The sequence below is a fragment of the Aegilops tauschii genome, chromosome 2 (genome assembly GCF_002575655.3).
Source record: "Aegilops tauschii subsp. strangulata cultivar AL8/78 chromosome 2, Aet v6.0, whole genome shotgun sequence".
Taxonomy (NCBI): domain Eukaryota; kingdom Viridiplantae; phylum Streptophyta; class Magnoliopsida; order Poales; family Poaceae; genus Aegilops; species Aegilops tauschii.
This window is the reverse complement of record NC_053036.3, coordinates 109,148,061-109,175,310: the sequence shown is the minus strand read 5'-3', so window position 1 is coordinate 109,175,310 and position 27,250 is coordinate 109,148,061. Positions and strand designations below refer to the sequence as shown.

Below are 27,250 nucleotides of genomic sequence, written 5' to 3'. Positions count from 1 at the left end.
TCCGCGTTCAACACACGTACAGAGCAGCGACGTCTCCTCCTTCTTGATCCAGCAAGGGGGAGGAGAGGTTGATGGAGATCCAGCAGCACGACGGCGTGGTGGTGGAAGTAGCGGGATTCCAACAGGGCTTCGCCAAGCGCTGCGGGAGGAGGGAGATGTGTCACGGGAGGGAGAGGGAGGTGCCAGGGATTGGGGTTGCTGCCCTCCCTCCCCCCCACTATATATAGGGCCAAGGGAGAGGGGGGGCGCAGCCTTGGCCCTTCCTCCAAGGAAGGGTGCGGACAGGGAGGAGTCCATCCTCCCCAAGGCACCTCGGAGGTGCCTTCCCCCTTTAGGACTCTCCCTTTCCCTTATCTCTTGGCGCATGGGCCTCTTGGGGCTGGTGCCCTTGGCCCATATAGGCCAAGGCGCACACCCCTACAGCCCATGTGGCCCCCCGCGGGGCATGTGGACCCCTTGGTGGACCCCCGGACCCCTTTCGGCACTCCCGGTACAATACCGATAATGCGCGAAACTTTTCCGACGACCAAAATAAGACTTCCCATATATAAATCTTTACCTCCGGACCATTTCGGAACTCCTCGTGACGTCCGGGATCTCATCCGGGACTCCGAAAAACTTTCGGGTTACCGCATACTAATATCTCTACAACCCTAGCGTCACCGAACCTTAAGTGTGTAGACCCTACGGGTTCGGGAGACACGCGGACATGACCGAGACGACTCTCTGGTCAATAACCAACAGCGGGATCTGTATACCCATGTTGGCTCCCACATGCTCCTCGATGATCTCATCGGATGAACCACGATGTCGAGGATTCAATCAATCCCGTATACAATTCCCTTTGTCTATCGGTATGTTACTTGCCCGAGATTCGATCGTCCGTATCCCGATACCTTGTTCAATCTCGTTACCGGCAAGTCTCTTTACTCGTTCCGTAACACATCATCCCGTTGTAACATCCCAAATTTTCAATTTGGTATGTTATACATAGATCATCATTGCATATCATGTTTTATTGCATTTTGACAAATCCTCGATAAATCCTAAGCAACTCAAGGACCCTCGGAGAGAGTTGGGGATTTTCTAAAATTTTCATATTTGATTTTCATCAAATAATAAGACGAGGATTTTATTTTAATTATTTTTCTCCGGAGAAATATTTCAATTTTAAAAATAAATGAGAGGAGAAAATATGACTTCTCCAAAACAATTGAAATACTGGAGGAAAAATGTTAAAATCATTTATTGGAATTTATTTGGATTTTATTTGCAATTTTTATTGCATTAAAAATATTGCATGTTTTCAAATATTTATTTTGTGTTAAAAAAAGTTCACCCTATTCTAGATTTTCTAACTAGACGGGGAAAATTTATTTTATATTTTTCTGATTTTTATTTATTTTTCTACGAATTATTTTCCGCGGAACGTTTAAAAAAAAACTGCGCGCGCGCCCGTGCTGGGCCGAGCCCAGGCCGCCGGCCCACCCCGCGCCCCTCTCCTCTGCGCGCACGGCCGCCGCCGTCGCCGTGTCCGGCATGGACACGGGAGCCGCCTCCCGCTCGGCTTGCCCCCTCCCCAAGCCACCGGAGCCCCCTCCCTCCTATAAATACCCCCCCTCTCTCTCTCTCCCTCACCTCGCCCACCGCCGCACTTGCCCGCCCCGCCGCCGCCGGAGCCGAGCCGAGCCGCCGCCGTTCGCCGCCGAACCCCGCCGCCTCGCCGCCCCTCGCCCTCCCCCGAGCCCCGCACCCCCGCCGCACCCGCCGCCCTCACCGGAGCCCCGCCGGAGCCGCCCCGACGAGGTAGACCTCGATGCCGATCGGTTTGCCGGTTTTCTTCTAAAAAAACCCTTTGTTTTTTTTAAAAAAAAACCCTACATCGGTTTTTTTCGGTTTTATTATTTTGCGAGCGTTCACCGAACCGTTCGTTTTAACGAACGCGTTCGTCGGTTTTTCTCTGTTAACGAACGTCCGTTCTTTAAGCGTTCGTCCGTTTTTCTTTTTCGTCGGATTTTTCTGCGATTATCTCAGATTCGATTTCTGATCGAATCTTTGTTTCTGTTTAACTTCTCGCTCGTTTATCGGAATCAGGCGATTCAAGCGCCTAGAGTTTCGTCTCAAAATTCTCTTTCCATTTAACCTACTCAAACAAGTTTTTGATACAGTAAAATTTGAGCTAGATCCATATTAGTAAACGAAGCTTCTTTCTTTCGCAGTTTGACTTTCGTTGTTTCTTTCGAGTTGATTCTTTTTGCAAACCGGAGTTCTTAAGTTGAACTTTCTGGTTGGGTCTTTCATTCGAGCTTTACCTGTGCATTAGATGAGTACTAATTGTATGCTTGTTTGTTTGCGATAGAGTACCCGGAGTGTGCCGCTTGTTACTTCGACTCGTTAGGTTTTGCGGATCGTCAGCAAGGCAAGTAACACTTTGATCATACCTTTCATACCCAGTTTTATTGCATTAGATCTATTCCTCAAACAATTGCATGATTAGGATCTGATTAAATTATGGGAACTGGGAAGTAGTTGAGGTAGTACCTATTACCTGTTTTCTATTCAAACCCTTGGGAGTTACTTCTACGTTGCTATTATATTGCCATGCTATGCCCGTAGACGTGGATTGGGTTTGAGAGATATTCATGACGGATGTGAGATGTTTATTAATGGTTCAACTTAAGGTGGCAACTAAAACTCACATCTGGGTGGATTGAGGCACCTGGAGAACCCAGTGTCGTCTGTTTGTATAAGGACCGCCACCCAGGCTCAAAGGGATCATAAGATCATTCATGCTAGAAACTTCCGTGTGCAGCCACAAGCTATTATGGGCTCTAGCATAGTTGAGTAGGTTATAGGATCTCTTGAAGAGGTGGGCTAGCAGATGTAGGGGAAAGTAGGTGTACCGGTCCATCCAGAGTAAAGAGTGATTGTTTCTGAAAGACTGTGTCACGGTCATCCATTTCTCAAACATCATGTAGTGCGAGAATCAAGCGGAGGCGATCGAGTCTTGTGGGGAAAAGTGCGCAAACCTCTGCAGAGTGTACAAACTAATCATGGTTAACCGTGTCCCCGGTTATGGACAACTTGAGTATCTAGTACCTGGATTTTCATTTGAATCTCATCACCATGTTACTTTTAATTAATTTTGTTGCGTTAATGATGACACTTAACTGGGATTGAGTTGGAGGTACCTTCTCAATGTTTAACAACCACCATGATAGTTAAATAAAACTTATTCCTTTGCAGTAGGGAAAAATTGGCTTTTCGCAAAACTGTAACCATAGAGCTTTCCACCAGCCATATATGCATGTAGTATAGTATCATTACTGTTCATTACTCTCTATGTGTTACTTTGCCAGCATATTCTATGTGCTGACCCGTTTTCGGACTGCAACGTTTCATGTTGCAGACTTTTCAGACGACGAGTAAGGTGCCTTAGGTCGTGGTCTTATACTCAGTGATGCCGCTGGAGTTGATGGACTCACTTATCTTCCAAGTCTTCCGCTGTTATCGTTGTTAGATGGCCTTAAGCCATGTTTATCATACTTAATCTCTTCGGAGATATTCGATGTAATAAGTGTGTGATTGCTACTCTGTTATAAATTCTCCATTTGTACTGTGCGTGTCAGCATTACTGATCCAGGGATGACACTGGTGCACAGCAGCACAGACCATTTGAGGTCTGGTCGCTACACCCGTGATCAACTCCTTGGTCACATTGTGCACATTATGATGATGTCCTACCGAGTGGGCCCAGAGATACCTCTCCGTTTACACGGAGTGACAAATCCCAGTCTCGATTCGTGCCAACCCAACAGACACTTTCGAAGATACCTGTAGTGCACCTTTATAGCCACCCAGTTACGTTGTGACGTTTGGTACACCCAAAGCATTCCTACGGTATCCGGGAGTTGCACAATCTCATGGTCTAAGGAAATGATACTTGACATTACAAAAGCTCTTAGCAAACGAACTACACGATCTTGTGCTAGGCTTAGGATTGGGTCTTGTCCATCACACCATTCTCCTAATGATATGATCCCGTTATCAACGACATCCAATGTCCATGGTCAGGAAACCGTAACCATCTATTGATCAACGAGCTAGTCAACTAGAGGCTTACTAGGGATATGGTGTTGTCTATGTATCCACACATGTATCTGAGTTTCCTATCAATACAATTCTAGCATGGATAATAAACGATTATCATGAACAAGGAAATATAATAATAACCAATTTATTATTGCCTCTAGGGCATATTTCCAACAATAAGCACACTAAAGTGATTTCAAAAAAATTCAGGAACAGGAAGTAGCAAAAATAGAAGTTCCCCTTGGTTAACCATATAGTGTACTGCATTAAAAATTTCCGTCCGTAAGCTTCGGATGCTTAACTTAACTTTTTATATTCTTCAGTTTCAGTTTGGTGGTCAAGCTTAATTGATGCTAGGCATTTGAGAAGCTTAACCCAACTGTATCACGTTCAAACAAAACCTAGTCCGTTACATATCTATATTGGGTATTAGATAGTAACCGCCAGCAATGTACGGGTTAATGAAATGAGCAATAAAAGTTAATGAGCAAATCATACCTCACTAAAACAAGATTTAAACTGGTCATAATTTGCAATGCCACCTATCATTTGAACACAACCTGGATGGGAAATGAAAGGAAAATGTATAGCAGAACAAATCCTCACAGGAGAGTAGTTTGAATCTACAAATGAAAATCAAGCCACAGATCAGCTAATAAAAATCGCATGTAGTAATAAAAGGAAAATGAGGAGGCAACTGCAAAGGTAGTAGATGCCTACACTAGACAGTATGCACATTGGGTATACAAAATCATAAAAAACTAAAAATATTGCAAGCATGAATAAGAAAAATGGAACACCAGTGTCAAAAACGGAACACAGTTGGAGATGAAGAAAATCGAGTTATGTAATAATTGAGTTACTGTTAAGAAGTTTCAGGTTTTTGAATTACGCAAGTAAGCTTACCTACATCAATTGTGCTCCATCAAAATACTCTTCTTGCTTCAGGAGATATAGAAATCTGATTAGTATTACACTAAAAATCATTAGAAGCAACAGATGTGACAATAAGCGCTTGCGTTAACGAACAAACATCCATGCTACACAGACGGGACAATGAATCTGTTCTTATATGTATTTTATCAACAAAAATGTGACACTCTGTTTCCTCTTACTAACATATATGGTTTGAGCAGTGAAACCAAGCCAAAATGGGAGCACACAAAATCAATGAATAAAAAAACTCACCACTGATATGCATGCTACTGGAACTATGTTAACATGGAGAATATAACTTGCTCAAAGATAAGTTTTCATTAAGTGCAGTGTGGAATTATGTTGAAGAGGCAGGAGAAACGAAAATTGTGAGAAAATACCCGTTATGCTGACTATACCCATAAAAGGGAGAAATCATTGATAACTTCCATTGATAAGTACAAAGGTTATAACATTTATCTACTTCCAATTATCATGTCAATTTAAAAGGTATATTTGCATTTCATTTCTAGTCTAGACAAACAGTAAATGTCGGACGACGTGCTTATTTGTAACTAAACTAAATCCCCAAAATTATGAAAATGATAATAGGGAACTGGGAGCATGGTATGAACTTTGCCGCAAGTATCATAGCAGTACTAGGGTAATGCTAAATGATAACAAAAGAAATATTGTAAGGAGTCAGCTTTGCTACTCAGCAAACATTATGAGACATATATTGTACGATACAGATGAATGAATAGACTAACTCGCCTTCGGTATTTGAAAATCTATCTTTAGACAGTCATCGAATAATAATTAATCCAGAGCAGTAAACTGAGGTCAGCACATCCTATTGCTATAATTTGTTAGTACTGCAAATAATGGTTTTTTCAGCAAAGTTGTACCATAGTATTGAGATTCTCTCATTTCTTAAATTAAATTTGGTTAATATTTATTAGGAGAGAATTTCTGTTAGCAATCTCAAAATTGATGTAGCTATTACAGGAGAGAATTGCTACGGTGTATACAAACATTCTAGCTGGAGAGAAATTCTGTCAGCAATCAATGCCCAGCAATAGTGGTACCAATTAATGTAGATGTAGGTACAGATTATACCTTTCTGGAGATCAGGTTAAGAGCATGACCATATTTCACATCCATGCTGCTAGTCCTTGCTGCTTTATCTCTCAGGATGCAGTATATGTACCAAGACTACACCGCTGGTGGTCATCAGAGTAGATTGAATACTTTGACATCTGCATCAGGCGCAATACTTCATGGAGATCTCTCTGGGCAACAGTTTCTGAAAATCAGCATAGATGGAGCACTGGACAGACCTGCAGCAAATCAAGCAAATTCTTTGAGATTGCAGCACTTGGCAAACAAGAAGGAATCTGTAGGTTGTGGTACCTAAGCCTAATTAGACAGGCAGACCAGCAAGCACATGAGGGAACCCAAGCTAGGTTGTAGAGTTAAAGCACATGACAAGAATAGTGACCACCATATAGGCTGCCAAAGCTTGAACCCTAGCTAATCTGGACGGCCACAACTCAGAGCAGAAAGCAAGCAAGCACATGAGGGCTACGAAATCAGGAGCGAGAGAGAGATAGGTTAACCTGGACGGGCCCGGAGCTCCTACCGTTGCCAGAACACCTCAACCCCACAGCAGCTGCTGCACCATATCTGAGAGAGAAGGAAGAAGAGGAAAGGGTGAGAACCAGAGCAGATCGGAGAGGAGGAGGAGGGGGATGAACTAACCGGAAACAGAGGCCCAGCCCGATGCGCCCCTGCAAGGCTGCACCTCGTGGCCAGCGGGAAGCGGAACCACACGTGGGGGCGAGGGAGGAGACGGAGAGGAGCCGTCCGAGTCCACCGGAGCCACGCCGGCGGCGGAGGCGGAGCACGAACCAGAGCAGCGTGGCTGCCTCGGCCTCCGTGAGCGCAAGCAGGCCGAGGAGGAAGCCCACCAGGAACCCCGCGGCAGTCATCCCGGGCGAGCTCCCGGCGGCGAAGGAGATGGCGGCGGGGTAGGGAGGCGTGCGCGGGGTAGGGTTTGGAGGGAGAGAGAGGGGCGAGGCGGGACGAAGAGAAGACGGGGCGGCGGGAGTGCGGGAGGAGGAGGCGGCTAGGTCATCCACTATGATTTATACCCTTGTGTGTGAAATGATGGAAATGCCCTCGGCGGGGCAGCGTAATTACAGGCGGTGGCAGGAACGAGACGGTAACTATTCATTGTAGCAGTAACTTTTTTTGATCCAACGGCTGATATCGACCAGGAGCGAGATCCGACGGTCCTAAACGCATCAAACAATCGATCCGACGGCCGAGAGTAGCTGAGCTCTGAGAAGCCTCAGGTTCTCCCAACTAACATAGTAGTCTGATACCGTGTGCACATCACACTAAGCAGCATACTTTAATTTTTAAAGGGTGTCTTCTCTCTGAGAGAAGGCCCCACCAAACCTGAAATTTAAAATTTGCTTCCGAATGGTGTTTTCTCCTCGTGAGAAGGCCCCAACAATCCTAATTTTCAAATTTGTGTTGTATTCTCATTTTTAGTTTTCTGAATGCGTCTGTTTTTGTTTGAGTTCCTGGTAAGCTAGTCATGCTAGAAAGATGTCATTCGGTAAGCTCCAACTGAATGGCCGCCCAGTTCAGCATTTGTCTGTGCATCCTCTCTACGGCCGAAGCAAGCAACTCATGTTGCATCTGCAGCCTAGCTGCTAGAGACAGAGTCTTCCTTGATCTATTTCACTCCCGCCGAACATGCTAATCGCTTTCTGCTAGTGGATGAAGAGAAGTGTAGTGGACTAGCTCGTGGTAATGGCAATCTAGTCTGCTATCTCGCTTTGTGAACCATGCTATCTGTGGATTTCTCTAGAGATCACCCTGGCGTATTAGCAAGACTACCGCGAAATCCCGGAAGTTGCAAAGCCAGGAAACAGGAGCTCCGCCACTTTCAACAGTAACTTCACCCATTCCGGGAGTGGAGTTGTAAAGTGGAGGTTCTCCGAACAGGGCCTATGTATCAAACTGCGTGTATTTTGTTAAAAGAAAAGACGGCCTATGAACTTTGCAACTGAGTATTCAGCGTACAAATAAAGATGACTACATATTCGTTGCTCGGTGCGATGGCTCGATATATCAGCATGTTCCACATGTACTACATAAGTACCAGCTCGATGAACAACCGGACAGATAAGAAGTTTGGTCAACAAAAAGGATGCGAACCACAAGCCTCCAACGGCACCGTGCAGAGTTGCAGACTGTCCAAGCTGAAATGCTGTCATACCACTTTCAGCTTCTGAAAATCAAGCTCATTTGGTGCAAGGTCTCGCCTATGCACTGACATCATCTGCTAGTATCAGATTCTTCCTCTTGCGTTTCAACTTGGGAACGAGACCCCGTCGATGCGTGTTCCAGGCGAATCGGGGCTGCGCTCGCAGGCAGCAAAATTTCCATGCGCAGGCCGTCGCACGATCGCGCGAAGGGCACTGCTCCTTTGGGCCACTGGCGTATGTGGGCTTTGGTTGTCCTCAACAGAAAAGAAAATGTGGGCTTTGCTGACACGGTAGGGGAGGGAGGAGCCAGGGCAGTGTAGAGATGGTTTTCGTTTAGTCCCACCTCGCCTGGCTGAGGGAGCGAGGGGAGCGAGCTGCGCTATATAAGAGCGGGTGGTGCGAGAGGTCAAAGGCACGCAGCTGCGTGGTGAGCACAAAGCGAACTATTCTTTCGCCTTTTACTAAAGAATACCGTGTGCGCGCCACACTAAGCAGCATACCCTAATTTTTAGAGGGTGTCTTCTCCATGTGAGAAGGCCCCAACAATTCTGAATTTGAAACATTTTGTTAAATTTGGTCAAAACGCCTGAAAGAAAAATGGTTTGCTGTAGTGATGGTTGGTAACCAGATATGGTCAGTGGACTCATTGTACTCCCTGGTTCTTTGTATGGGCAGTTACTGGAGACTGCCAACGCCCGGAGCAGGAAGGACCGGGAGCGGTATTGCAAGGCCCAAACATGCAAAGCTAGACAGTGCGAGTGAGTATAAATCAAAAGGTTTCTAGAAAAAGGGTATAAAAAAAGAAGAAGAAACTAACCACGACAGCTGTAGCCGAAGTTCGTCTCTTCCAAAGCAGTCGCCAGTCTCTTTCACACACGAACGTGCGTGAGCTGAGCGAGGTGGATTTCACATGAGGCTACGCTGCTTTTCTCCTTAACATTTCACATGTGGCCCTCGTTAAACGTTGAGTCATGGCGAGGCAGTGAACCTTTTTCCATGCGAGCAAATGTCGGGGCGAAATCAGGAAGACGCGTGTTGACCTCGTTCGGGATTGTGGGAAGCAAATGTCGGGGTCGGGCGAGAGATTCCGTCAATTCGTTTAGTTAGCCCATTAACATCCTTCCATCCATCCCTGATCCCTGATGCCAAAGGATAAACTTCTCCTGAAAAGAAAAACAAGATGCAGAGAATGATGAGATGAGAAGCGCTGGGTCGCTGTCCTTTGCTTCATCAGAATTTCTAGCCACTGGCTTGGTTCGCGATCAGCTTTAAGCATAGAGAGCTTCCAATAATTGCCATTGATCTTTGGCGGTCGATTGGCCATCTCATCTTCCTTGTAAACCTCATGCAGACTCTCGATGGCCTCAAGTCAGGATAGTATAATACTAGCAGCTAGTACCATATGGTACGATCTGTAGACAAGGAAATATAGCGCGCATGATTTTGTATGCGGCATCTCACTACAAACAACTGCCACCGAATCAAGGACGATCGGAACAGCACTGACGAATCTCAAAGGTAACGTATTCTCTATGCGAGTAGTCTCCCAAAGAAAGAAAATATTGGAAGCATATGAAGCTAGCTGCACATGTCACTAGGATATCACTGCCCCCAAAATCCAAATGCGTACTGCGCGCTGCGATTAGTCCACGGCTCGAAAAAAGAAGGGGCTCATAATCGTTGATTAATGCAGCACACAGCTGGACTCGCCGTTGGCCAAGCTGGAGCCTCTTGATCCCTACGTACACACGCCATTCTTAACACCCAATCATGCTCTTATACTACATGCAGTTGCTTACTTTCAGTTGTTCATGGAGAAGGCAGGCCAGTGGCTCAATCCAATCCACATCGATCTCCCTCTCTTGCCTGCCTACTCATATGGGATTTCTTTGTGTTCTTTTGTGTATTATCAAGTCAAAGGCGTTAGAGGTGTACTTTTAACCTAACATCACAAACTAATACTATTCTTGCTTCTTGGGGATGATGCATAGATCAGCATCAAGATCCTGGAACAGTGGATTGGAGTTGAACGCCGGGGCTGCCTTTCCCAGCTGTCCTGTATAGAGGTGGTGCCTGCTGATTATTGCTCGATCTGGATCGATCCGTGCAAATAATTGTGTGCACTCATTAAACTAATAGGTCATAGGGGCATGTTAGATCGTTTCATTCTCGTAAACTATAGCTGAAGAAAGTCGAAATTTGTTCGGTTATGCATTGGGTTTCACCGATGAAACCGTACATGCCTCCCCCCAAAATATATCAAATGTGTTGGTAGTGCTTCTGCTTAGCTTTGAAGTGGGTTACGATAACCCTGTTTTTCAAAAATTATCTTGCATATTTTTCATCTGTCTAATAAACTTTCCCTGCTTTCATGGTTGATCTACCATAGTATTTTAGAAATTAAACACGTCGTCTCCGGCAGATCCCGCGGGATTCGCTTTGATGGATATGCTTTGATCCAATCTTCGTTCGTCTGTGTTCGTGTGTTTACATGTTGGATCCTTCCGACCTATGCTTCTCTCATCCTCGACGGTTGTTGTTCTGGTGCGCTGGTCCTATTTGGTCATAGCACGGCACAAAAAAGGTTTGCCCAGCTTCGGTAACAGAGGTCGATGACGATGGCACGCCTTTGGCTTGCTTCAGTTCTTGCAGTCGTCGCTAGGTGGTTTACATACCTGTATGTAATTTTAATTCCGATGTTCTTTATACTGCCATGATAATTGATGAAAAGATTAGAAGTTTCCCCTTTTTTTACCACATCATAATTTAGCAACCCAAACCAATAGTTTTGAGGAAGACCCAATGTAATGTTTCTAAAGAAAAAAACAATCTAAACCAAAGAGGAATGCAGCAAGATCATATCGCATTCATCTGTAGACTAGTTTCAATGTATAATTGGTCATGCAGAGTTATATGATGACCCAAAGACTACAAGAAGAAGAAAACAATGGGGACTGAGGTTTCGTGTACACAGTGCCATGAGAATGTTAGAGTTAAACCGGAATACAAGAGAAAAAAGAGCTCTTTTATGGTACCCACGTATAAAATACTCCTTCCGTCCCAAAATAAGTGTCTCAGCTTTTGTACAACTTTGTACCAAAGTTAGTATAAAGTTAAGACACTTATTTTGGGCGGAGGGAGTATCACACATGATCTTGTTTTCAAAAACTATCTCTTGAATATTTCCCTTTTCCAAAACTTAGCAAACATGAGTTCGTGAAGAAAACTTTTATTAATCTTCTGCCTTCTATATGAAGAAGGTGCACACGCCCCTCGAACACAAGGTAAATATCGCGCTCCATAAATTCGCTCTACGATGATATGCACTTGTTTTTTCAGATGTAGAAAAGAAAATCACATATGCAAGTTATGGAAAAAAAGGAAGAACAAATACACGCGGTACATGCATGTGAATTTTGGTTAGAATTAGTGTACAAATTATAATTGAGGTATTGTGCAATAGGATAGGCTACAGAGTATGTAGTGCAAATTAGTGTACAAAATTCACACTACCTCACTCTTGCAAGTCTTTCCACCAAATTTTTATGGACATTGGTGCGAAAACATCAAGTGTGCTCTGGACCACTTGCCTCCTTTTCGAAATATCTTTTTGCACCCATCCAAATGAAACAACTCTTGTTCCAATGAATCACTTTCATTTGTCGATTTTTAAATTTAGTAAAAATCCTAATTCGTTTGTGATTTATGCAAAAATAACAAACTCAAGGACTTCTTTGGAAACATATTTGCTATTCTAACTCTCAACTCTAGTTTTTTCACCGAGATCTCCGCAAATGAATGATCTTTCTCACACAAAAATGTTGGCACATCAGTCACTCTAATACCTACACGCTATCTGTTTTTACTTCTTTGGAAACATTTCCCAATTTTTTTACCACATCATGATTTAGCAACCTAGTTATGAGGAAGACCCAGTCTAATGTTTCTCAGACAAAAAAAAACAATATAAACCAAACAGGAATGCAACAAGACCATATCGCATTCATCTATAGACTAGTTTCAATGTATATGAATTGGTCGTGCAGAGTTATATGATGACCCAAAGACTACAAGAAGAAGAAAATAATGGGAACTGAGGTTTAATGTACACAGTGCCATGAGAATTTTAGAGTTAAACAGGAATACAAGAGAAAAAGAGCTCTTTCACGGTACCCACTGAAGGAAATATGCCCTAGAGGCAATAATAAAGTATTATTTATTTCCTTATATCATGATAAATGTTTATTATTCATGCTAGAATTGTATTAACCGGAAACATAATACATGTGTGAATACATAGACAAACAGAGTGTCACTAGTATGCCTCTACTTGACTAGCTCGTTAATCAAAGATGGTTATGTTTCCTAGCCATAGACATGAGTTGTCATTTGATTAACGGGATCACCTCATTAGGAGAATGACGTGATTGACTTGACCCATTCCGTTAGCTTAGCACCCGATCGTTTAGTATGTTGCTATTGCTTTCTTCATGACTTATACATGTTCCTATGACTATGAGATTATGCAACTCCAGTTTACCGGAGGAACACTTTGTGTGCTACCAAACGTCACAACGTAAATGGGTGATTATAAAGGTGCTCTACAGGTGTATCCAAAGGTACTTGTTGGGTTGGCGTATTTCGAGATTAGAATTTGTCACTCCGATTGTCGGAGAGGTATCTCTGGGCCCACTCAGTAATGCACATCACTATAAGCCTTGCAAGCATTGTGACTAATGAGTTAGTTGCGGGATGATGTATTACGGAACGAGTAAAAAGACTTGCCGGTAACGAGATTGAACTAGGTATCGAGATACCGACGATCGAATCTCGGGCAAGTAACATACCGATGACAAAGGGAACAACGTATGTTGTTATGCGGTCTGACCGATAGAGATCTTCGTAGAATATGTAGGAACCAATATGAGCATCCAGGTTCCGCTATTGGTTATTGACCGGAGAGGTGTCTCGGTCATGTCTACATAGTTCTCGAACCCGTAGGGTCCGCACGCTTAAAGTTACGATGACAGTTATATTATGAGTTTATATGTTTTGATGTACCGAAGGTTGTTCGGAGTCCCGGATGTGATCACGGACATGACGAGGAGTCTCTAAATGGCCGAGACATAAAGATTGATATATTGGACGACTATATTCGGACATCGGAAGTGTTCCGGAGAAGTTTCGGATTTAACCGGAGTGCCGGAGGGTTACCGGAACCCCCCGGGGAAGTATTGGGCCTTAGTGGGCCTAGAGGGGAGAGAGAGGGCAGCAGCCAGGAGGTGGCGCGCCCCCTCCCAGGAGGAATCCTAGTTGGACTAGGAGAGGGGGGCGCAGCCCCCTTTCCCTCTCCCTCTCCCTCTCTTTCCTTCCCCCCCTCTTTTCCTAGTTGGACTAGGAAAGGGGAGTCCTACTCGTACTAGGAGGAGGACTCCCCCCCTCTCCTTGGCGCGCCTAGGGCAGCCGGCCTCCCCCTTGCTCCTTTATATACGGGGGCAGGGGGCACCTCTAAACACACCTGATATACAATATTTTAGCCGTGTGCGGTGCCCCCCTCCACCATATTACACCTCGATAATACCGTTGCGGAGCTTAGGCGAAGCCCTGCGTCGGTGGAACACCATCATCATGACCACGCCGTCGTGCTGACGAAACTCTCCCTCAACACTCGGCTGGATCGGAGTTCGAGGGACATCATCGAGCTGAACGTGTGCTGAACTCGGAGGTGCCGTGCGTTCGGTACTTGATCGGTCGGATCGTGAAGACGTACGACTACATCAACCGCGTTGAGATAACGCTTCCGCTGTCGGTCTACGAGGGTAAGTGGACAACACTCTCCCCTCTCGTTGCTATGCATCACCATGATCTTGCGTCTGCGTAGGAATTTTTTTGAAATTACTACATTCCCCAACAGTGGCATCGAGCCTGGTTTTATGCGTTGATGCTATGCACGAGTAGAACACAAGTGAGTTGTGGGCGATATAAGTCATACTGCTTACCAGCATGTCATACTTTGGTTCAGCGGTATTGTGAGATGAAGCGGCCCGGACCGACATTACGCGTACGCTTACGCGAGACTGGTTTCACCGTGCAGAGCACTCGTTGCTTAAAGGTGACTGGCGGGTGTCTGTCTCTCTCACTTTAGTTGAACCGAGTGTGGCTACGCCCGGTCCTTGCGAAGGTTAAAACAACACCAACTTGACAAACTATCGTTGTGGTTTTGATGCGTAGGTAAGAACGGTTCTTGCTAAGCCCGTAGCAGCCACGTAAAAACTTGCAACAACAAAATAGAGGACGTCTAACTTGTTTTTGCAGGGCATGTTGTGATGTGATATGGTCAAGACATGATGTGATATAATTTGTTGTATGAGATGATCATGTTTTATAACCGAGTTATTGGCAACTGGCAGGAGCCATATGGTTGTCGCTTTATTGTATGAAATGCAATCGCCATGTAATAGTTTTACTTTATCACTAAGCGGTAGCGATAGTCGTAAAAGCAATAAGTTGGCGAGACGACAACGATACTACGATGGAGATCAAGGTGTCGCGCCGGTGACGATGGTGATCATGACGGTGCTTCGGAGATGGAGATCACAAGCACGGTGCTTCGGAGATGGAGATCACAAGCACAAGATAATGATGGCCATATCATATCACTTATATTGATTGCATGTGATGTTAATCCTTTATGCATCTTATCTTGCTTTGATTGACGGTAGCATTATAAGATGATCTCTCACTAAAATTTCAAGATAAAGTGTTCTCCCTGAGTATGCACCGTTGCGAAAGTTCTTCGTGCTGAGACACCACGTGTTAATCGGGTGTGATAGGCTCTATGTTCAAATACAACGGGTGCAAAACAGTTGCACACGCGGAATACTCAGGTTAAACTTGACGAGCCTAACATATACAGATATGGCCTCGGAACACAGAGACCGAAAGGTCGAGCGTGAATCATATAGTAGATATGATCAACATAGTGATGTTCACCATTGAAACTACTCCATCTCACGTGTTAATAGGACATGGTTTAGTTGACTTGGATCACGTAATCACTTAGATGATTAGAGGGATGTCTATCTAAGTGGGAGTTCTTAAGTAATATGATTAATTGAACTTAAATTTATCATGAACTTAGTACCTGATAGTATCTTGCTTGTCTATGTTAATTGTAGATAAATGGCCTGTGCTGTTGTTCCGTTGAATTTTAATGCGTTCCTTGAGAAAGCTAAGTTGAAAGATGATGGTAGCAATTACACGGACTGGGTCCGTAACTTGAGGATTATCCTCATTGCTGCACAGAAGAATTACGTCCTAGAAGCACCGCTAGGTGCCAGGCCTCCCGCAAGAGCGACACCAGAAGTTATGAACGTCTGGCAGAGCAAAGCTGGTGACTACTCAATAGTTCAGTGTGCCATGCTTTACGGCTTAGAACCGGGTCTTCAACGACGTTTTGAACGTCATGGAGCATATGAGATGTTCCAGGAGTTGAAGTTAATATTTCAAGCAAATGCCCGGATTGAGAGATATGAAGTCTCCAATAAGTTCTATAGCTGCAAGATGGAAGAGAATAGTTCTGTCAGTGAGCATATACTCAGAATGTCTGGGTATAATAATCACTTGATTCAATTGGGAGTTCAGCTTCCGGATGATTGCGTCATTGACAGAATTCTTCAATCACTGCCACCAAGCTACAAGAGCTTCGTGATGAACTATAACATGCAAGGGATGGATAAGACAATTCCCAAGCTCTTCGCAATGCTAAAGGCAGCGGAGGTAGAAATCAAAAAGGAGCATCAAGTGTTGATGGTCAGTAAAACCACTAGTTTCAAGAAAAAGGGCAAAGGGAAGAAGAAAGGGAACTTCAAGAAGAACAGCAAGCAAGTTGCTGTTCAGGAGAAGAAATCCAAGTCTGGACCTAAGCCTGAAACTGAGTGCTTCTACTGTAAGCAGACTGGTCACTGGAAGCGGAACTGCCCCAAGTATTTGGCGGATAAGAAGGATGGCAAGGTTAACAAAGGTATATGTGATATACATGTTATTGATGTGTACCTTACTAATACTCGCAGTAGCACCTGGGTATTTGATACTGGTTCTGTTGCTAATATTTGCAACTCGAAATAGGGGCTACGGATTAAGCGAAGATTGGCTAAGGACGAGGTGACGATGCGCGTGGGAAATGGTTCCAAAGTCGATGTGATCGCCGTCGGCACGCTACCTCTACATCTACCTTCGGGATTAGTTTTAGACCTAAATAATTGTTATTTGGTGCCAACGTTGAGCATGAACATTATATCTGGATCTTGTTTAATGCGAGACGGTTATTCATTTAAATCAGAGAATAATGGTTGTTCTATTTATATGAATAATATCTTTTATGGTCATGCACCCTTGAAGAGTGGTCTATTTTTAATGAATCTCGATAGTAGTGATACACATATTCATAATGTCGAAGCCAAAAGACGCAGAGTTGATAATGATAGTGCAACTTATTTGTCGCACTGCCGTTTGGGTCATATCGGTGTAAAGCGCATGAAGAAACTCCATACTGATGGAATTTTGGAATCACTTGATATTGAATCACTTGGTACTTGCGAACCGTGCCTCATGGGCAAGATGACCAAAACACCGTTCTCCGGAACTATGGAGAGAGCAACATATTTGTTGGAAATCATACATACAGATGTATGTGGTCCGATGAATATTGAGGCTCGTGGCGGATATCGTTATTTTCTCACCTTCACAGATGATTTGAGCAGATATGGGTATATCTACTTAATGAAACATAAGTCTGAAACATTTGAAAAGTTCAAAGAATTTCAGAGTGAAGTTGAAAATCATCGTAACAAGAAAATAAAATTCCTACGATCTGATCGTGGAGGAGAATATTTGAGTTACGAGTTTGGCCTACATTTGAAACAATGCGGAATAGTTTCGCAACTCACGCCACCCGGAACACCACAGCGTAATGGTGTGTCCGAACGTCGTAATCGTACTTTATTAGATATGGTAAGATCTATGATGTCTCTTACTGATTTACCGCTATCATTTTGGGGTTATGCTTTAGAGACGGCTGCATTCACTCTAAATAGGACACCATCAAAATCCGTTGAGACAACGCCTTATGAACTATGGTTTGGCAAGAAACCAAAGTTGTCGTATCTTAAAGTTTGGGGTTGCGATGCTTATGTGAAGAAACTTCAACCTGATAAGCTCGAACCTAAATCGAAGAAATGTGTCTTCATAGGATACCCAAAAGAGACTGCTGGGTACACCTTCTATCACAGATCCGAAGGCAAGATATTCGTTGCTAGGAATGGATCCTTTCTAGAGAAGGAGTTTCTCTCGAAAGATGTGAGTGGGAGGAAAGTAGAACTTGATGAGGTAACTGTACCTGCTCCCTTATTGGAAAGTAGATCATCGCAGAAATCAGTTTCTGCGACACCTACACCAATTAGTGAAGAAGTTAATGATAATGATCATGAAACTTCAGATCAAGTTATTACTGAACCTCGTAGGTCAACTAGATCAAGATCCGCACCAGAGTGGTACGGTAATCCTGTTCTGGAGGTCATGTTACTAGACCATGATAAACCTACGAACTATGAAGAAGCGATGGTGAGCTCAGATTCCAAAAAATGGCATGAAGCCATGAAATCCGAGATGGGATCCATGTATGAGAACAAAGTATGGACTTTGGTTGACTTGCCCGATGGTCGGCAAGCCATTGAAAATAAATGGATCTTCAAGAAGAAGACTGACGCTGATGGTAATGTTACTGTCTATAAAGCTTGACTTGTTGCGAAAGGTTTTCGACAAGTTCAAGGGATTGACTACGATGAGACCTTCTCACCCGTAGCGATGCTTAAGTCTGTCCGGATCATGTTAGCTATTGCTGCATTTTATGATTATGAAATTTGGCAAATGGATGTCAAAACTGCATTCCTGACTGTATTTCTGGAAGAAGAGTTGTATATGATGCAACCGGAAGGTTTTGTCGATCCAAAGGGAGCTAACAAAGTGTGCAAGCTCCAGCGATCCATCTATGGACTGGTGCAAGCCTCTCGGAGTTGGAATAAACGCTTTGATAGTGTGATCAAAGCATTTGGTTTTATACAGACTTTTGGAGAAGCCTGTATTTACAAGAAAGTGAGTGGGAGCTCGATAGCATTTCTGATATTATATGTGGATGACATATTGCTGATTGGAAATCATATAGAATTTCTGGATAGCATAAAGGGATACTTGAATAAGAGTTTTTCAATGAAAGACCTCGGTGAAGCTGCATATATATTAGGCATTAAGATCTATAGAGATAGATCAAGACGCTTAATTGGACTTTCACAAAGCACATACCTTGACAAAGTTTTGAAGAAGTTTAAAATGGATCAAGCAAAGAAAGGGTTCTTGCCTGTACTACAAGGTGTGAGATTGAGTAAGACTCAATGCCCGACCACTGCAGAAGATAGAGAGAAGATGAAAGATGTTCCCTATGCTTCAGCCATAGGCTCTATCATGTATGCAATGCTGTGTACTAGACCTGATGTGTGCCTTGCTATAAGTTTAGCAGGGAGGTACCAAAGTAATCCAGGAGTGGATCACCGGACAGCGGTCAAGAACATCCTGAAATACCTGAAAAGGACTAAGGATATGTTTCTCATTTATGGAGGTGACAAAGAGCTCATCGTAAATGGTTACGTTGATGCAAGCTTTGACACTGATCCGACGATTCTAAATCGCAAACCGGATACGTATTTACATTGAACGGTGGAGCTGTCAGTTGGTGCAGTTCTAAGCAAAGTGTCGTGGCGGGATCTACGTGTGAAGCAGAGTACATAGCTGCTTCGGAAGCAGCAAATGAAGGAGTCTGGATGAAGGAGTTCATATCCGATCTAGGTGTCATACCTAGTGCATCGGGACCAATGAAAATCTTTTGTGACAATACTGGTGCAATTGCCTTAGCAAAGGAATCCAGATTTCACAAGAGAACCAAGCACATCAAAAGACGCTTCAATTCCATCCGGGATTTAGTCCAGGTAGGAGACATAGAAATTTGCAAGATACATACGGATCTTAATGTTGCAGACCCGTTGACTAAGCCTCTTCCACGAGCAAAACATGATCAGCACCAAGACTCCATGGGTGTGAGAATCATTACTGTGTAATCTAGATTATTGACTCTAGTGCAAGTGGGAGACTGAAGGAAATATGCCCTAGAGGCAATAATAAAGTATTATTTATTTCCTTATATCATGATAAATGTTTATTATTCATGCTAGAATTGTATTAACCGGAAACATAATACATGTGTGAATACATAGACAAACAGAGTGTCACTAGTATGCCTCTACTTGACTAGCTTGTTAATCAAAGATGGTTATGTTTCCTAGCCATAGACATGAGTTGTCATTTGATTAACGGGATCACCTCATTAGGAGAATGACGTGATTGACTTGACCCATTCCGTTAGCTTAGCACCCGATCGTTTAGTATGTTGCTATTGCTTTCTTTATGACTTATACATGTTCCTATGACTATGAGATTATGCAACTCCAGTTTACCGGAGGAACACTTTGTGTGCTACCAAACGTCACAACGTAAATGGGTGATTATAAAGGTGCTCTACAGGTATATCCAAAGGTACTTGTTGGGTTGGCGTATTTCGAGATTAGGATTTGTCACTCCGATTGTCGGAGAGGTATCTCTGGGCCCACTCAGTAATGCACATCACTATAAGCCTTGCAAGCATTGTGACTAATGAGTTAGTTGCGGGATGATGTATTACAGAACGAGTAAAGAGACTTGCCGGTAACGAGATTGAACTAGGTATCGAGATACCGACGATCGAATCTCAGGCAAGTAACATACCGATGACAAAGGGAACAACGTATGTTGTTATGCGGTCTGACCGATAGAGATCTTCGTAGAATATGTAGGAACCAATATGAGCATCCAGGTTCCGCTATTGGTTATTGACCGGAGAGGTGTCTCGGTCATGTCTACATAGTTTTCGAACCCGTAGGGTCCGCACGCTTAAAGTTACGATGACAGTTATATTATGAGTTTATATGTTTTGATGTACCGAAGGTTGTTCGGAGTCCCGGATGTGATCACGGACATGACGAGGAGTCTCGAAATGGTCGAGACATAAAGATTGATATATTGGACGACTATATTCGGACACCGGAAGTGTTCCGGAGAAATTTCGGATTTAACCGGAGTGCCGGAGGGTTACCGGAACCCCCCGGGGAAGTATTGGGCCTTAGTGGGCCTAGAGGGGAGAGAGAGGGCAGCAGCCAGGAGGTGGCGCACCCCCTCCCAGGAGGAATCCTAGTTGGACTAGGAGAGGGGGGGCGCAGCCCCCTTTCCCTCTCCCTCTCCCTCTCTTTCCTTCCCCCCCCTCTTTTCCTAGTTGGACTAGGAAAGGGGAGTCCTACTCCTACTAGGAGGAGGACTCCCCCCCTCTCCTTGGCGCGCCTAGGGCAGCCGGCCTCCCCCTTGCTCCTTTATATACGGGGGCAGGGGGGCACCTCTAAACACACCTGATATACGATATTTTAGCCGTGTGCGGTGCCCCCCTCCACCATATTACACCTCGATAATACCGTTGCGGAGCTTAGGCGAAGCCCTGCATCGGTGGAACATCATCATCGTGACCACGCCGTCGTGCTGACGAAACTCTCCCTCAACACTCGGCTGGATCGGAGTTCGAGGGACGTCATCGAGCTGAACGTGTGCTGAACTCGGAGGTGCCGTGCGTTCGGTACTTGATCGGTCGGATCGTGAAGACGTACGACTACATCAACCGCGTTGTGATAACGCTTCCGCTGTCGGTCTACGAGGGTACGTGGACAACACTCTCCCCTCTCGTTGCTATGCATCACCATGATCTTGCGTGTGCGTAGGTAATTTTTTGAAATTACTACGTTCCCCAACACCCACGTATAAAATATCACACATGATCTTGTTTTCAAAAACTATCTCTTGAATATTTCCCTTTTCCACAACTTAGCAAACATGAGTTCGTAAAGAAGACTTTTATTAATCTTTCGGCTTCTATATGAAGAAGGTACACATGACCCATCGAAACAAGGTAAATATCAGGCTCCATAAGTTCGTCTACGATGATATGCACTTGTTTTCCAGATGTAGAAAAGAAAATCATATATGCAGGTTATGAAAAAAGGGAAGAGCAAATACATGCGGTGCATCCATGCGAATTTTTGTTTGAAATATGACAACTTGCAAGACATGCAAATCATAATTGAGGTATTGTGCTATAGACTACAAAGCATGTGGTGCAAATTGGTGTACAAAATTTACACTATGTTACTTTTGCAAGTCTTTCTGGCAAATTGTTATGGACATGGGTGGGAAAACATCAAGCGTGCTCCGGAGAACATGTTTCCTTTTCAAAATATCATTTTGCACCCATCCTAATGAAACAACTCATGTTCTAATGAATCACTTCTGTTTGTAGATTTTTAAGTTTTTTTTAGAACGAGGACACCAAAGGCGTCCGGCTTTAAATTAATAAAGCTCACAACATAGGCAGAGTAACGATCCATAAGACTACAAAGGCTCATCGGGCAACGCATGAGACTTTAGGGTTCAAAGCCAAAAGGCAATGAGCATTACATGATCAGACGGTTGCACATAAGCACACATGCTCGCAGTAAAAATCCCAATTCGTTTGTGATTTATGCAAAAATAACGAACTCAAGCACTTGTTTGAGAACATATTTGCTATTCTAACTCTCAACTCTTGTTTTTTTCACCGAGATCCCCGCAGATGAATGATATTTTTTCACACATAAATGTCGGCACGTCGGTCACTCTGATATCTACACGCCATTTCTTTTTTACTTCCTCCGTTCCTAAATATTTGTCTTTCTAGAGATTTCAACAACTGACTACATACGGAATAAAATGAGTGAATCTACACTCTAAAATATGTCTATATACATCCGTATGTGGTAGTCTATTTAAAATATCTAAAAAGACAAATATTTAGGAACGGAGGGAGTACTTCTTTTGAAACGTTTCAACTTGGTTTAAATATATTATCGAAATAAAAGGGAGCATGTACTCCCCAGAACGCAAAACCTAAATTTGACGTGGGTGTATCTATTATCTGCCGATGCTCGCCTCGGTTTTCCCAAGATTCAGGAAACACATGTCCTCGTTCATAACATCAGATCCGGGAAATCCCAGGGAACTTTTATTTACGGGGGTGCAACGTGATATCCAGCTAGCGTGCGGCCAGAGCATCTGCACGACTGCAGCACCACGGATGCACGTACGCCGCCGGTCGGTTGTACGGTTGTACATTCAAGTACTACGGGTGGGTACGGTGTCCTTTGACTTTTTCTCCCTGTCCTTTGCGTTTGGATCCAATACCAGCTCGGATCTGCTAGCTGTTCTCTTCTGCGTGCATCTGGGGCTCAAACTCATGATGGTCGGTTCTGCTTTGCTGCAAGAGTTGCTACACATCTGCCTCTTGGGTTTTGAGTTTTGACCACTGCGTGCACGCGTTCCTGACCTTGCATTGCGTCCACACTAAGCACCTTACCTAGAATGATTTAAGCTCGATGAATCAATTTGTGGTTGGATGGTTACAACGCAGGCGGTTTATGGGTCGGCGTTGGAAATGCCCTAAGCTCAGCGAACAACATTTCAGAACAAAAAAAGGTCAGCTAGCAGCATGGTCTATCGACGGGCTTGATAATGGCTTAACGTTTAGTGTGCACACATATTTCTATATGTGCGATTGCTTAGGTCATTAGTCTGAATAATTGAGATCGTCAGAATTAAACTGATCGAATAATCATCGTGTAGCCAAAGTCTACGCACTGGGAATCTTTTCTCAACGCCTCTGCTCCTCGCGTATCATTCTGCTTAGGGCACATGATAGCCACGTGGCTAGCTAAGCTAAGCTAAGCTAAGCACCTGCATGAACTGCAACTTAAAAAAAACTGTTAGAATTCTGTCTCTGGCTGTGGGGTCGGTCGTAGCGCTTGCGTAGCATCATACCGGCCAGCGATATTGCTCCATGCTAGGCGACACACGCCACTGTGCCTGCTGGAGTAGCATATACGGAGCATCCCATACTAATTATTTTGATTAGTCAGCGTTTCAGCTGATCCTGTCAATATAATTCGGCCTTTAAAAAAATCCACGGCTGCTTTTTTTTTGAGAAATAATCCACGGCTGCTTTGTTTGGGCAATTGGCGTCACTCCTCTGGCCTGTGGGCTTTTTGCTGGTGCCCTGCAGGAGGAGGAAGAAGAAGAAAAAGCATTTGTCAAAAAAAAAAGGCAGCAGAGGAAGCAAAACGAGGCGGAGCCGGCTGTTTTGATTAGTCCCACCTCGCCTGCGCAAGGGAGAGAGAGGGTGGGGAGCCGGGCTACATAACAGCGGGTGGTGCGAGCGATTAAAGGTACGCAGCTGCGTGGTGAGCACAAAGCGAACTATTCTTTCGCCTTTTACTAAAGAATACCGTGTGCATGCCACACTAAGCAGCATACCTTAATTTTTGAAGGGTGTCTTCTCCTTGTGAGAAGGCCCCACCAATCCTAAATTCAAACTTTGTAATGTGGTACATTTGGACAAAATACAATGATCTTGAAGGGTGTCTTTTCTGTTTGAAGGCCCTGCAAATTCTGAATTTCAAAATTTGTAGCATTTGCTAATTTTTGAAGGGTGCCTTCTCTGTGAGAAGAAGGCCCCCACAATGCTTAATTTTACTTTTGATGAATTAGTAGAATGATAATCATATTCAACAAGTTTTGGCTGGGCATTTCTCTGAGATAAAAACCTCTAAAGTTCCATTCCTTCTGATGAGAATGCCTTAAAACTCCCAAGTTCTGTAGCTGGAAATTGCATCTCTCGGAAGGGGAACAAAAGACCAAAGAATGAAAGAATTTGTATTGATCTCTGTACTTGTGTCCAATTTGAACATCACGTATACATACATCACTACAAGATCTACACAAGGAGTACTTCTTTTTACTCCCAATAGGTGACTTTATTCCTCTATCCATATGCACAACTGATGAACAAGAATAGCTCGTTCATCATAAACTGATCAGCAATCCTTGCTGCAGATGCGTGGCATGGAACGCCTCTCTCGGCGTCAGCGGTTCACACCCTCTCGACATCGGGCTGCCGCCCCTCTGCGGCGACGAGAACCTCGACGTCGGCCTGCCGCTCCTCCTCGGGGACAGGTGCACCTCCTCCAGCGCCCGGTGCTGGAGCTCCGGCGGGTAGTCCCTGACGCAAATGATCCGGGGCCCGGCGCCGGTGGTCCACTTGAAGGACCCTTGCTTCCCCAGCTGATATGAGTTGACCCTCCCAATGACCTTCTCCCTTGGCACCACCGAATGATCATCATCGCTGTCTTCCTCATGATCTTCAGGCATGGAAGTTGTTGAGTTTTCGATGTTTACGGCGCCTTTCGATGAATCCAGCCTTGTGAATATCTCCGGTTGGCTATGATCTTTGTTTGTTTCTTGGAGTTGGATGACATTTTCAGGTGTGGTTTCAGTGACCTGAGGTGCCTGGCAAGGGATGGTTTCTGCAGCAGGAACCATTTCTTCTTCGGGTTTGTCGGCATCTGTGCACCGCTCAGAAGGGATGCTTCTGAGCCTGCTCCAAAACTCCTCATCCTCTTCAGTTGGGCTCATCTGCAATTATACAAAAAGAACAATTGAGAAAATGCAAATTGGATAACTTTATTGTCACCACATTTTGGGAACTTTCTCATTCTATCCCAATCATGGGTCAGATAGTTGCTTACCTTAACATCGGTGAGATCAACCTTGTTCTCTCTGAGGAAGTCCTGGAATTCCTGGAAGTTCTCTTCCGTGGGGCGGTAGTGCCCACTGTGAGGCCAGATAGCCTTCAGAACTCCATCTTCGACAACTAGTCGCCCCGCAGCAGACGCGGCGCCTCCGGCGAGAAAGCTAGAATGCTGAAATGTGCCCTTTTTCTTCTGCAGAAAGTAGAGTTTTGGACAAAGTTAGATGATGATCTAGTACACATAGGTAATAGGTCTAATGCAATGTTGTGTGTTGATAGCACTCTAGTATGAAGCCTGAACGTTACCTGCCCGACATACAGATTCCTGGATGTGCTCAGCACAAAGATCCACTTTGCGTCCCTCGGACCGCCGGACGTGTCGAGGATTTGCCTGCTGTTCTTGTACATAAACTTGCCATCCTCAATCACAACCTCATATTCCTCTCTCTCTTTCTGCAGGCACAACAAAAATTCAGTTTGAATCATTAGTACTCCTGAACTCTCATGGACTTGCATTCCACTCCAGCTACACATTTATCCCATGTAAAATGTTTGCAAACACCTACCGGACCAAGATACTTGATGCACTGGCTGAGAAGCTTCGACCGCGGGCACCGCTCCTCGAGGTTGATCTCCTTGCCCTCTCCGATGTCGAGCCTAAGGAAACAAACATGGTGATCAGTCTATAAGGTTACAACTTCATCATCTCATGATGTGACCAAAGGTTCAGAAATTCCAACAACCATGACCAGTTGAGCTGTAGCACTCACCAGTAGAAGAAAGGCTCCCTGCTTTCGCACCTCAGCCAGCAGTCGTAGTAGTAGTGAAGGTTGTGGCCGTAGCGGTGTCGTGGGTCGATCTGTTCAGCGGAAATTTCAGCAGAGACATGAGCACATTGCTTGGCAAAAACACCAAAACTAACTGAACATTCTGCAGTTTCTTCTGACAAAAGTACTCACAGCTTCAAGCCAGTGCTGCAATGCGAGCTTCCGAGCCTTCTCATCCTTGGAGAGCCCCTTTCCGACCTGAAATCAGATTAATTGTCAGTCCAATTTCACGAATGGAGATGGCATCAGAGGGATTTCTTGAAGAGCTGACTGATGCATTTCATCAGAGATTGCTTACTTTGGCGGCCCTGGTCCTGGCGCGCGCCCACTTGGACACGGCGGTCTCCTGCCTCTCGATGTCGAAGAATGAGACGGAGCTGCGCTTGAGCAGCGCGAAGTCCAGCAGCTCCCACCAGTTCTGCTCCACGAGCACGGCGCAGTCGGCGAGCCGGCGCCGCGTCCGGAAGCTCTTGTACACCTTCTGCAGCGTCACCGCAGCCGCCTCGTGCTTGGGGCTCTCCGGCGGCGCCGCCGACGCCGCCACCGCCGCGTCGGCGAACCGCGTCCGGAGGAGCTCCCTCGGCATCGGCACCGGCACGGGCACCGGCGCGGTGACCGCGTCGGGCGTGGCGACGGGGATCTTGGGCTCCACCAGCTGGAGCCGCTTGAAGCTGAGGGAGCCCTCGATCCGGAGCTTGCCGGAGCCGAGCGAGGCCTTGAGGAACGTCGCCTGCTGCTGCTCCTCCGCCGCCGCCGCCGCCGCGACGAGGCCGCATTCGCCGTCGTCCTCCACGGGACACGAGAAGAGCACGCCCATCGCGCCGCGCAACAACCGAACCTCACGATTTCTCCTCGTGCCGATCCTGTTTGACGCCGCTGGCTGCCGCTGGATCCCACCTCGAGGCCGATGGATCAACCGGAGAGAGTGCAGTAGGGCTGTGGTATGTATGTATTTCTTGGTGCGAGCGAGCGACAACTACCGGGGTGGCTGCTTGAGCCACTGGGCGAATATATAGCGGGGGTGGACCGAGTAGACCGGGATGGCCAGCGGTGAGGGTGGGCCACCGTCGGATGCGGAAAAGCGTCGCTCCGGACCGCCGGGGCCCGCGGCGGCGTACCACGTGTTCACGGGGGATGTCACGCGGGACGCCAGAGGCGCGGTGCGCGTGCTGACCTGTCTCGTCTCGGCTGACGGGAAGCGTGTCCCGGGACCGGTGAGCTGCCTTGGAGCGCTCTGCCTGACTGACTGACTGCATGTGGTTTCACCGCCGCGTCGATAGAGTCAGAATGTGAAGTTCACACTGAACATTCTGTTTCTATGCACACGTAAAACT

The 27,250-nt window shown here is 45.2% G+C and overlaps 2 protein-coding genes and 2 non-coding genes across 9 annotated transcripts; 2 read left to right on the top strand and 2 right to left on the bottom strand.

The window, feature by feature from the left end:
- Positions 1-4,365: 4,365 nt before the first annotated feature.
- Positions 4,366-7,117, bottom strand: LOC120974459 (uncharacterized). Of its 6 annotated transcripts, none has more exons than XM_045232721.2 (5): positions 6,769-7,117; positions 6,627-6,693; positions 6,127-6,347; positions 4,999-5,053; positions 4,366-4,715 (listed from the first exon to the last, which is right to left on the bottom strand). In XM_045232721.2, exons 1-3 carry the CDS (start codon positions 6,996-6,998, stop codon positions 6,321-6,323), a joined length of 324 nt encoding a protein of 107 aa, XP_045088656.1. In that variant the 5' UTR covers positions 6,999-7,117; the 3' UTR covers positions 4,366-4,715; positions 4,999-5,053; positions 6,127-6,320. The 6 variants fall into 6 exon arrangements, with proteins under 6 accessions (XP_045088656.1, XP_073364214.1, XP_073364216.1 ...); XM_073508113.1 differs by having other exon boundaries at positions 6,127-6,266; XM_073508115.1 differs by having other exon boundaries at positions 4,999-5,034; positions 6,127-6,266.
- A 1,589-nt stretch (positions 7,118-8,706) lies between these two features.
- LOC120975040 (U5 spliceosomal RNA) lies at positions 8,707-8,825 on the top strand. Its single transcript, XR_005770886.1, has one exon. It is a non-coding gene; the product is annotated as a U5 spliceosomal RNA (small nuclear RNA).
- Positions 8,826-23,734: 14,909 nt separating this feature from the next.
- Positions 23,735-23,854, top strand: LOC120975038 (U5 spliceosomal RNA). Its single transcript, XR_005770884.1, has one exon. It is a non-coding gene; the product is annotated as a U5 spliceosomal RNA (small nuclear RNA).
- A 337-nt stretch (positions 23,855-24,191) lies between these two features.
- LOC109756115 (IQ domain-containing protein IQM2) lies at positions 24,192-26,891 on the bottom strand. The gene is made up of 7 exons (XM_020314972.4): positions 26,215-26,891; positions 26,049-26,114; positions 25,860-25,948; positions 25,656-25,746; positions 25,396-25,542; positions 25,088-25,282; positions 24,192-24,974 (listed from the first exon to the last, which is right to left on the bottom strand). Exons 1-7 carry the CDS (start codon positions 26,731-26,733, stop codon positions 24,366-24,368), a joined length of 1,716 nt encoding a protein of 571 aa, XP_020170561.1. The 5' UTR covers positions 26,734-26,891; the 3' UTR covers positions 24,192-24,365.
- Between the last annotated feature and the right edge of the window lie 359 nt (positions 26,892-27,250).

Coding starts and splice junctions, on each gene's coding strand:
- LOC120974459 (XM_073508113.1), bottom strand. CDS start 6,998: ATGACTGCCGCGGGGTTCCTGGTGGGCTTCCTCCTCGGCCTGCTTGCG. Junction 6,694..6,768: donor GGGCTGGGCCTCTGTTTCCG/GTTAGTTCATCC, acceptor CTTCTCTCTCAG/ATATGGTGCAGCAGCTGCTG. Junction 6,267..6,626: donor GGAGCTCCGGGCCCGTCCAG/GTTAACCTATCT, acceptor CGCCTGATGCAG/ATGTCAAAGTATTCAATCTA.
- LOC109756115 (XM_020314972.4), bottom strand. CDS start 26,733: ATGGGCGTGCTCTTCTCGTGTCCCGTGGAGGACGACGGCGAATGCGGC. Junction 25,949..26,048: donor TGCAGCACTGGCTTGAAGCT/GTGAGTACTTTT, acceptor TCCGCTGAACAG/ATCGACCCACGACACCGCTA. Junction 25,747..25,859: donor AGGGAGCCTTTCTTCTACTG/GTGAGTGCTACA, acceptor TTGTTTCCTTAG/GCTCGACATCGGAGAGGGCA.